General features: G+C 40.6%; 1 protein-coding gene across 7 annotated transcripts in view; it reads right to left on the bottom strand.

Annotated features, from left to right (window-relative positions):
• Positions 1–10529: 10529 nt before the first annotated feature.
• adgrb3 (adhesion G protein-coupled receptor B3) overlaps positions 10530–11705 on the bottom strand; it is a 186682-nt gene continuing 185506 nt past the window's right edge. For 5 of the 7 annotated variants that reach the window (XM_079634606.1, XM_079634605.1, XM_079634608.1 and 2 more), the window contains one exon: positions 10530–11622. In XM_079634606.1, coding sequence (XP_079490732.1) covers positions 11434–11622 — 189 coding nt within the window. In that variant the 3' untranslated portion in view covers positions 10530–11433. The remainder of the gene's footprint in view (positions 11623–11705) is intronic. The other 2 variants (XM_079634607.1, XM_079634609.1) reach the window with 1 other exon arrangement.

Raw genomic sequence — 11705 nt, 5'->3', positions numbered from 1 at the left:
GAACATAAACAGAAGCTTAACTGAACCTCGAGAATAAACCTCTTGTGGAAGCTCAGACGAGCAGCATAACACGAGAATGAACCTCATTGGTTCTCACAAGTCAAGCAAACTTGCTTGAGCTTCCGTTTACCATAACTGATGTATGAGTTGATGAATGTTTGTGTAAATGTGTGTATGGTGTCGGTTCGATACCACGTCGAACGTGACTGATAGAAAGGGAACCACATATTGTATAGTACTTTCTCATTAACTATATACAGTAGTAAAACAGCATGATTCTGGATAAATTCATAATCACGATTTTTTGTTTCAAACCGAGATCACGATTCGAGATTCACGATGTTTAATGCACAGGTTAAAAAAAACTCAAACAATGTGGCACAAAACAAACTGTGATTGGTCCTTGATCAATGAAAGCTGCGATGCATTCTCCCTTACATAAAAAATAATATCAAACACTGTTAGAAACACGTTTTGCCAGTTCATATCAACAGTGGTCCCTTCTGATCATGAATGGAAGTTGTAATCTGAGCACAAGTGAAAATACAGTGTCTGTGTTGACATACGCTTCAATTCCCTCTCCGGCATGTCTGTCAGAGATGAGTCTGTTTCACCTCTCCATGTGTCCCCTGCTGGACTTACAAGCACCCACCAGGGCCCACTCACTGTGTGTGTGCAGAATTTCATTTGCTGTGATTTCCCGCTGGCCTGTAATGTGATGGATTTGACATTTTGATTTGCACATTGAAGAACAGAGGAGGACAAACGTGTTTTCATTTCGGGCCGTGGAGAATGGAGAACGGGCCCGGATCTGTTGCGCATGTCGGCGTGTTTTGTCAATGTCATAATGGGCTTGTCTCATGCTCTTTATTATTTTTAATACAGTGACATCTCCAGTCACTGACAGCGCTACCCGTCCCTTCCTCCACAACTCATTACTGCGTTTGCTGACCTCGGAGGTCAACATTTGTGCACTAATGAATGCTTTGTCTGATAATATGCATCATTAGATTGCAATCTTCTCCAATGTGAAACTAACAAATCGCTTTACATAAGCACGTCGAGTTGTTTTTCACGCTGTCCACTGTTTGGGACAGCTGACAAATGAATTCTTAATTACATTACTTCTTGAGTTCCTGAGTGAGTCATCTAAACTTTGCAAAGTTCACTCTAGTTTAGTGTACTTTACTATAATAACCCTAATAAGTTGGCATTACTAATTAGTTAATAAACTCCAAGATTAAGGTAATACAACTTAAAATGTTGTTCTATCACAAACATGTTAATTGCAATTGACCGTTCGCAAAGACCCGCCCCCTTTAGTTACTGTTGCTATGTCCGACAAGCTACACCCAAGGGGGTAATCCATCCGCCGGAAACTGAAGCTTCCCCGGGGGCCGCCATTGGCTATCAAGCCATCACCTGCTGTTAGCATTCTATCGACTCCCATTGATTTTGGCGTCATTTTGACAGCGAATAACTTTACATCTGAGGCGTTTAAAGACTCCATTTGTCCATTATTTATTTCTAAAGAAACACGACAATGTATAAAAGTCTCTATTACTTTGTATACGTTATGGCCCCGTAGAAGCAGTTTTAGTAAAAATAGGCTAACGATTGCGTCATAACCACACGACTCTCTGTTGCACAGTCGAGAAATTACTGTATAGACCGGCGGAGAAGCTCGCAAGCAATCGGGGGGACGTGGAGGCGTAAAGTCAAGGGAGAAGCCCATAGAGACTGGAAGTTGCTCCTGCTGCTAGCCATGGACAGCTATACTCACGCTCTCCGTCTCTGCGAGATTCGGTAGGGAATGATTCAGATTTCTCTTGGCACAGCTACTAGAAGACTTACAACTGCTCACATCACATCTACGTCGTCAAGCTCAGTTTGAGCCTGCGCACAGTGTGCAGTACGGTCAGCCATCAGGAAGTGAGTGCTTCTAATTGACTTCGCTTTTCTCGGTTGAAACCTATGGGGTCGCTGTGTCCAGTTTATATACTGTCTATGGCTACACCATGTACTCACGCAGTGAAAAATACATCGCGGAGCAAGAGAGGACACTGACAACGTGCTGACAGACAGGACAGACAAGGTTACTTTCATATTTGGTAATTTTTTTTAAAGAAATGTATACAATAGCCTGAATACCGTTTTGTGGCACTTTATGTGTGTCTGACAGGATCGCTGTAGAGCCTCAGTTAAAGCTGCTCGTGAACCAATGTAAATCTACTATCTCTCCTGACTGCTTTGTCGGACAAAAATGGCGGATTCGCCGAATGGCGGATTATGATTGGTCAGATTGCCTGTCAATCAAACTCCCTGCGAAGGGTCAATTGGAATGTTTAAGCTATCTCGTACAACTTGATTGCATAATCATCATATTAACAAATCTTTTACAATTAGCTGCTGCTGTAGCTAGCAATAGCAGACTTGCATGTGCTAATATTCTAGCAACAATCACTATGTATGCAAGGTGCAAAAACACAAAATACTTATTTTCTATATTTAATCTTCAGTTTGACGCAAAATATGCTGGGAACTAAAGCACTGCTGCACTCATTCATTTTTTTTTTTTTTTTTTAAATCTTTTTATTGGAGAATCAAGGATGTTACATTTTACAGGAAATAAAACAGTTCTCCAGATTCATTTTATCTTAAACCACTAAAACCTTATACACCCCCCCCCCAAAAAAAACAAAAACAAAAACAAAAAACACTTAATGGCAACCCTTCCCACCCCCCATATTTTGACAACATTCTGGGAAAACAATCTTTTTCTATTTTGTTTGTTACACAGTACTTCAAAAAAAGTTTAAGGATCTACACATTGAAAACAAGCACACAGCTGCACGCCCACATTTCGACCCCAGTTGATTAACAGGGCTTTAAACTCACATTTTCACAATTGTCAGTCAGGCTACTCAGTTCCCACCACATTAAGGTGATTGACCATTGATTTGAATAAACATATATAGAAAAAAATAAAATAAAAATAAAAAAGGAAACAGAGAGAAGAAATAATAAATTGTAAAATATAAAGGAGTCTCATACTTCAGGCAATACTTTGAGATTCTCAAAATATGTCACAAATGGTTGCCATTTTAAGTAAAATTTCTGGACGGACCCTTTCAACGTGAATTTAACTTTTTCTAGTTTAAGAAAAAATAAAACATCACTTAACCATGCGGCTACCGCTGGTGGAGTAGCGGATGTCCAAACCAATAGGATTCTACGACGGGCAAGAAGTGATGTAAAAGCGATAATGTCCGATTGGTCCCGGGTTAAAGTTAAGGTCTCCTTTGTAATACCAAAAATCGCAATCAGCGGACAGGGCTTAATTTGAATTTTTATGACTTCGGATAAAGTTTGAAAAACAGATGACCAATACTGATTTAGACGGGGGCACAACCAAAACGAGTGAGTTAAATCAGCTGGAGCGAGGGAGCATCTATTACAACTCCTGTCTATTCCTGGATATATATCTGCTAACCTAGCCTTACTGAAATGAGCCCTATGCACTACTTTAAACTGAATGAGCCCCAAGCGTGTACAGGATGAGGACGAGTTAATCCTTCGTAGTGCATCCTCCCAGTGTCTGTCCGACAACTCAACCATCAACTCGCCTTCCCACCCGTTCTTAATTTTTGAAAGGTCATGGTTTTCCAGAGACATAAATTGAGAATATAGTTGTGATATCAGTCCTTTTTTTGGACGGAGGAGGGTCATCTCTTCCCATGCTGCCTCAGTAGGGAGGTCCGGGAAGGAAGGGAACAGTGCTTTGACACAGTGGCGTATTTGGAGATATCTAAAAAAATTACTGCGTGAGAGATCATATTTCTGGCATATATTATCAAAACTATCGAACCCTTCTTTACAGTACAAGCTTTTAAAACAGGAAAGCTGCTTCCTGCTCCACTGAGTAAATGTTAAGTCGAGAGAGGAGGCTGGAAATAAATGATTCTTACAAATAGGGCTAAGGGGGGAGGGAGAGGTGAATTTGTAATGGTTTCGGAACTGGGCCCAGATTCTAAGGGTGGACAATACTATGGGATTGGAGGTAAACTTGGACCACTTTGTGGGCAGGGAGGAGTACACCAAAGCAGGGAGAGAGGACGAGTGGCAAGAGTGTGCCTCAAGTGTACACCAGTCGGTGTCTGGCACATGGAGCCAGAATAAAATTTTTTGCAAGTTAGTTGCCCAATAGTAGTGGATAAAACTGGGGAGAGCTAGTCCCCCCACATCGCGACCCCTCTGAAGTAAGCCTTTATTAACTCTTGGAACTTTATTCTTCCAGATGAAGGAGGTAACGGATGTGTTAACTGATTTAAAAAATGATTTAGTCAGGAATAACGGTAGACATTGAAACAGATACAAATATTTTGGAAGTACGTTCATCTTCACCGATTGTACCCTCCCTGCAATAGTCAGAGGTAGGCAGTTCCACCTTTGAAAGTCAGCTTTCATTTGGTTAACTAAAGGTGTAAAATTAGCCCCAAGAAGAGAGGTGAAGGAACGCGTAATGTTTATTCCAAGATATTTGAAACCGGAATGTGTTAAGTGAAAGGGGACTGCTTCCTGTTTAATTTGCATTGCCAAATCATTAATGGGGAAGCATTCGCTTTTCTGATAATTGAGTTTGTAGCCCGAAAAAGACCCAAAATTATTCAATAGTGATACAATTACAGGGGTGCTGGTTTCTGGATTGCTTACATATATCAAGAGATCGTCTGCATACAGAGAGACGCGATGTTCCTCAGTCCCACGCCCAACCCCCCGAAATAATAATGACGACTTTAAAGAAAGCGAAAGAGGCTCGATTGCCACTGCAAACAGGAGCGGGGATAGAGGACATCCTTGACGTGTCCCACGTGTCAGGGGGAAAAATTTGGAATGAGATTGATTAGTTTGAATACATGCTTGTGGGGACGAATAGAGCAGACGAATCCATGCCAGAAACGTGTCACCGAACCCAAACCTCTCCAATACGGCAAACAAGTATTTCCACTCCACCCGGTCAAACGCCTTCTCCGCATCCAGAGAGATTACAGCTTCTGCAGTCGAGGAAGGACCGGGGGAGTAGATGACGTTAGCAAGTCGGCGAATATTTGAAAAAGAGTGGCGACCCTTTATGAAACCAGTCTGATCCTCAGAGATCACTTTGGGGAGAACGGATTCTAAACGATGTGCCATTACCTTGGCCAAAATTTTTATATCAACATTTAGGAGGGAGATAGGACGGTAAGAGCCACAGTTGGTGGGGTCCTTGTCCTTTTTGAGGAGTAGTATAATCTTAGCTTGTGTGAGGGTTGGGGGCAAGGAACCGTTTCCCAATGATTCGTTAAATACTTCTAGCATAATAGGTGCAAGTTTATCTTTAAATTTCTTAAAAAATTCAGGGGGGTAACCGTCGGGTCCTGGAGATTTACCAGTTCGCATGTCTCCGATGGCTGCAGCGATCTCTGTCAGTGCAAGAGGTCGATCTAACATTTCTCTGTCTCCAGGCTCAATAGTAGGTAATTCTAAGTTATCTAAAAAACTGTTCATATTCGTAACATCTAATGGGAATTCAGACGTGTAAAGTGTAGAGTAGAATGTTGCAAAAGTATTATTGATTTCCTTTGGGTTGGTGACTATGTTTTGATCCTGATCTCTTACTTGGGGTATGAGCCGTGAAGCAGCCTGACGTTTCAGCTGGTGAGCCAGCAATCGACTAGCTTTTTCTCCATACTCATAGTAAGTGCTCCGGGTCCGCAGTAATAAGTATTCAGCCTGGTTGGTGGATAGAAGATTGAGCTTAGACTGTAGAGCTATCCGTTCTTTATATAATTCTGGGGAAGGGCTTTCAGAATATTTGCGGTCTAAATTAAAAACTGAATCCGTCAGGTCTTGTATTTGTTTGCGGCGTTCTTTATTGACATGTGCTACATAGGAGATAATTTGTCCTCTTAAGTACGCTTTTAAGGTTTCCCAAAGTAGGGAGTATGATATACCTTCCTTCTTGTTTATTTCCAAAAAAGTATCTATATTAGTAGCCACATGTTCGCAAAATTTCTCGTTTGAAAGCAGCAGGGAATTAAGTCTCCAGAAGGGTTGCTCTCTAACATTCAAAGTGAAAAAAAGGTCTAAGATAAGTGGTGCATGATCTGAAATGATGATGGCCAAGTATTCAACTGATTTCACTGCAGGGATGAGCGAGCTATCTATAAAAAAGTAATCTATCCTTGAGAAAGAATGATGGACATGAGAAAAGAAAGAGAATTGTTTGGAGGTTGGATTTTGAAACCTCCATGGATCTACACAGCCATTTTGTCTCATGAAGTCTGAAAAGACCCTCGACATTGCAGAAGGTGAGGTAGTTTTAGGGCTAGATTTATCGAGCAATGGGTTAATTGTACAATTAAGATCTCCTGCGAGGATCAGTCTATGTGTATCTAAATTAGGGAGAGATGACAGAAGCTTATTGGCAAATTCAGTATCGTCCCAGTTAGGGGCATACACATTTACCAAAAGAACGGGTGTTTGAAATAGGAGGCCCGATACAATGACATATCGACCATTGGGGTCTGCAATAATTGCATTTAGTGAGAATTGAATTCGTTTATTAATCAAAATTGCCACCCCTCGCGATCTGTTATTAAATTTGGAATGGAAGATATGATTAACCCATAATTTACGGAGTCTGGTGTGATCTTCTAACCGTAAATGTGTCTCCTGCAAAAACAAAACATCAGTTTTCAATTGTTTAAGATGGGAAAAAATCCTAGAACGTTTCACAGGACCGTTCATCCCCTTAACATTCCAGGATAAAAACCTAACTGCAGCTCCCCCTCCTGGGCTTGTACCGCCTGCATTACATATCATAGGAGACATCCAAAATGTGTATGATTAGCCTGAACCACATTATGGAAGTACATTTGTGGTCATAAGTGATGTCAACACACACTGCGTGCAGTTGTGTAGAGGTAAAATAAACTCAAAAGATAAGGTTTTGCCATGTAAATAAAATGTTCCCCAGTTCTCATGAAACTTAAGTGGAAATAGAAAAAAACAAAAATAAAATAAAAATAAAAACATTGAACACCCCAAACCTAGATCTTCTTCCCCAAACGAAGAAAACCGCAGGAATTCCCAAACGGAAAAACTTCCAAGACATCTAACGTTGTCTATAACTCCTATCCTAACCTGAGGATGGCTCCTTTCTTAGTAAGTGATTTGTGTTCTACCATAATTATCTGTTCAGCTCACTTTGATAGTAAAGAAAAAAGGGACCAAACTAAATAAATAAATTTGAAAGTAATATGATATATCCCTGATTTGCATCTGTGCAAATACACAGAGCACAATTGGACTGATAAAAGTATGTAAAATAATTCGAAGTGACTGACCTAGTTATGTATCCAGCTCATTTAATTTACCTTATTAAATTGACCAGTCTGTGAAATGGTCATATGCCAATTATGTGTGAAAGCCACACTAACTAAAACAACCCTGCTATGCTTAAAAATAAAAATAAAAAAAACACACTGTTGTATATTTAAATCACAGAGGCCACTGCATTATTATTGTACCTTAAACTTAAACATGTACGAAAACAAATAGTCCCAAGGAATCAAAGTATTTAAGCTGAAAGTTAGGCTTACTTTCATCTTCTCATAAATATTCTGTGCTCCAGCATCATTTAGGCTACTTTCCCCAATGAAGCTCGTAAAACTCTCTGGCCTTCTCCGGAGTCTCGAAAATCAACGTCTGTCCGTCATGAAGGACGCGGAGCCGGGCGGGATAGATAAGAGCGAACCTGACGTTCTTTTTATACAGGAGGGATTTCACTTCTTTAAAAGCAGCTTGTTTCTTGCCGAGTTCCGCGCTGACATCCTCGTGGAAAAATACCTTATGTCCCCTGAAGAACAGCTGCACTCGTTTCCTCGTTATTATGCGGTGCTTGTTTTGGAAGTCGTGGAAGAGAACGAGGAATATCCTCGGCCGTTTGGAGCTAGCGCCGGGTTCAGCGGTCGGCTTGGGTCCCACTCGGTGCGCGCGGGAAATAATGAGGGGATGTGGGAAGAATTCCTTACCCAGGACTTCTTCGAAAAATTCAGTCATGAACTTAACTGTGTCCGGCCCCTCCATATGCTCCGGGATACCGACCACTCGCAGATTGGACCTACGGGAGCGATTTTCCAAATCGTCCACTTTGTTTTTGAGCCTCTCGTTTTCAGCTAGAAGTGCGGTGCATGTTGTTTCGATCGCCTCAATCCTGTCGCTGTGGTCGTTTAACCCTTCCTCCATGTCATGGATACGTTCTTCGTGGGAATCAAGCGACGATTTTACCAGTTCCAGGGATGCCGAAATTGGTGCCAATGCATCGCCGAGTGCTTTTTTCAGGAGGGAGTCCGTTTGCTGTGCAAGGTCGGATATAAGCACCGAGTGAAGCTTAGCAAGATCAGCAGGTAACTCCGAGCTTGGGCTAGTTTGTGTAGCCATGTTGTCTTCACTTGTGGCATCTTCGTCCATCTCGGTCGTTTTTTGGCCTCGGTCACGTCTCTTTGGTCTCATTTAGTTGTGTAAAGTTATGCTTAACGTACGCGTAATCAACTTAAGGTGCACCTAACTTTATGTCGAAAAAATGAGGTAGAAAATAAAAAAGTAATTCGGGAGCCACTTCTCACACGTCTGTTCGCTACATGCTCAAACCGGAAGCCGCACTCATTCATTTGACTAGCTAGTAAATATAATCAGTTATTCAGTTCACTTAACTTTTATCTAGCAAGAACAATGAACTTTGGTAGGCTAACACTTAATTTCAATGGTCCACTTTAGACATTGTACTAAACATAAGTAACTGCAACTAGCAGTCAATAGAGTATTTGTTGACTGTCTGCTTAATATCTGCTAACACTTTATTTTGATGCTCCCCAACAGACATTCTACTGACTATAAGTAACTTTGCAAGTGCATGTCGACTTATTCTAGTCTACTAATACTGTAATGAGAGTTACAGTAGTTGACTTGTAGTTGCAAATTAATGACGGTTAGTTACTAATAGTTAGTAGAATGGCTATAGTTGACTATCAAAATAAACTATAACCCATTTTAGAAAGCGAAAAGGCTGTTTTTCCCAAATGGAGCTCACCTGAAAAACCCAAATACAGAAAAAGGCCATGCTGTCACGTACTGCTGCTACTTATAGACCTGCAGCTCTGCATGACGTCAGGAGCATTTCTTTAGTGCTATAACTCACCCGGCAACATTTACTGTTTTAGAAATCTGGTGTGGCATTATGCAATGCACACAATGAGATTGTGTCAGCAAACTCATGTCATGACTCGCACACCACTGTGATTCAGTCTCGTCCAGCTGGACCTCAACAATATTCCGGGAGATAATTGTGGAGCTCATTGGGATTAGATTTAATACTTTTGCCAGATACGACTAGACTCTCGCTGAAGACAGATGGGACTGTAAAAGCGGTTTTAAAAAGGGATTATACTCCTCAACTTCAGCTTACCTTCCGATATGGGCCTCGAGCGCCCCAATCTCAAAGGCTGATATCCATTAAAATCACATACAGAGCGCATGTAAATCCCAGATTCATCCTCCACTCTATTAAAGTGATTTTTCCCAGCAGACACAGCATTTGGTGCCACTGTGGACCCAAACAGTAAAATTAACCAAATAAATGAGTTTATTTCACTCAAATATACTAAAAGTTCAGGTTACACTTTATTTCGATAGTCCACTTTAGATATTCTTCTAACTATACTATAGGCTAAGTAACTAAGCAACTATATGTCATCTACCTCTCAGAGTATTAGTAGATTGTTAGGTTAGGGTTCAGGTCAGTAGAATAAGTTGACGTAGTTGCGAAGTTACTTATAGTCAGTTGAATGTCTATTGGGCGATCATCAAAAGTGTTAGCAGATATTAAGCAGACAGTCTAACACTCAAATGACTAGTAGTTGACACCCAATTTATGTGCTATTCTATGCTGTTTTGTAGAAAAAAATCCAAAAAGAAAAAGTCCATTTTAAATACCTAGATGATTCACTTTAACTGATTTAACTGAGAAAGGGCGATCCGACTCTGATGTTGAATGGCAAAATGTCCTTATAAAATTCATACACTGACATAATGGGTTATTTGAGACAACTTCATAGTATAAAATGTGATATGTTTTGTAGATTTTCTGGTTCGATTCTCTCTCCATGCTGTTAGATTATCAGCTGATAGCGTACGCCATATGCGGTGCGCCGTTACCCAGAAGTGACTACACTTCCTGTTATTTTTAGCTCCGCTGTGCTATTTATATAGCCATTGCCGAACACAACTCGCTCTTTCCACTAATGGCCGTTAAAAATACCCTGTTGTTATTTGCCTTTAGGTCTGACAAGTCATTATACAGCATTTTTCTGCCGCTGTTGAAGGAAGGACTTTCAGAATGAGAAATTGTCCACTGGGATTGGTGTGTCCAGAAAAAGGCGTCAGCAGAGACACGTGGCACGACACAGGAGTAAGTCGACAAGCTCTCTGAAGCAGTACGAACATATTTCCTCTTTTATTTACATTCCTTTTTCAAATGGTAACATTACTCTCTCATCAAGTTGTCATTTTCTCTTTTCTCATTAAAATAAACTTGGCACAAGTAAAACATATGTAGACAAAAGTTTTATTTACACCATACAACATTTTTGATTTTTAAATATTTTATACAGGGCTGCAGATGAGAGAGCTTTACTGAGCTTCCAGGCAGATTCTGCAGTATTAAAGATTTGAAATATATTATTCATAAAAAAGTGAGTATTACCTTTATTGCATTTAAAGCAATGAAGAATGTAGCTTGACAAACATTCATTTTTAAATGACAGAAAAAAATCCTCTTCGCCTCTGAATAGTTTTTGTCTTTTCATATTATAAAGTAAAAAGTGTAGTCATGGCCAAACGGACTTGTTATAAACTTTTTAAAAACCTGCTCAAGTATATACATTGTGTTCCTGGGCTCGTCTCCCGCCGAACAAAAAACCGAACCCAGCCGCCGCTCGTGGGTGGACGTCACGTCGTGTCGTTTTTCTCTTTGAGGTCTCGTCTGGAAAGATAGCGCTTTCGGAACCGAATGTTTTCCAAGTGGTACTTTTGAAACACATGATGTTTTGATATTGTACATGTCTGCCCCCCACTAAATACACGAGTGAGAATACAAAAAAAAAAAGATAACACAGATGTTTTTTGTCTTTTTCTAACATCTTTTTATCCGTCCTTCTTCCTTGTTTATTTTTTATTTTTTGAAATCTTATTGGCACATATTGTCCCTGCTATACTCCTAGAATCCAGATATGTCTTTCCAAGGCTGCATGAAAAGTCTTCTGCGTTTTTTGATCAGTGCAAAATATGTCCACCTTCATCCGCGTGCGTCCCTGCTTAACGCTTCATTATTCCTCAGACTTCTGTCTGAAAGTCTCCCTCCTGGACGTCCAAAGGGAGGCTGACACACTTTTCCCACTCAGCGTTAGTCATCTCCAGAGAGTTCTTTGTGTCTGATTCTAGTACATTCATTGTGGCGTAGTTCTGATATTCACTTGCCGGGTTGAAGCTCTCCCAGGGGTTCTTGTTTTGCATTGCCTTGTCCTACGGAAAAGGACGAGAAGGCGCCGTGTTAGAAATGGTCTCAATATGGTTACTCGTGGAGATGCTGTCAAACATAGAAAGTT

The sequence above is a fragment of the Phoxinus phoxinus genome, assembly GCF_949152265.1.
Source record: "Phoxinus phoxinus genome assembly, chromosome: 14".
Classification (NCBI taxonomy): Eukaryota; Metazoa; Chordata; class Actinopteri; order Cypriniformes; family Leuciscidae; genus Phoxinus; species Phoxinus phoxinus.
The sequence above is the reverse complement of the archived record's forward strand: the minus strand, read 5'-3'. Positions and strand labels throughout refer to the sequence as shown.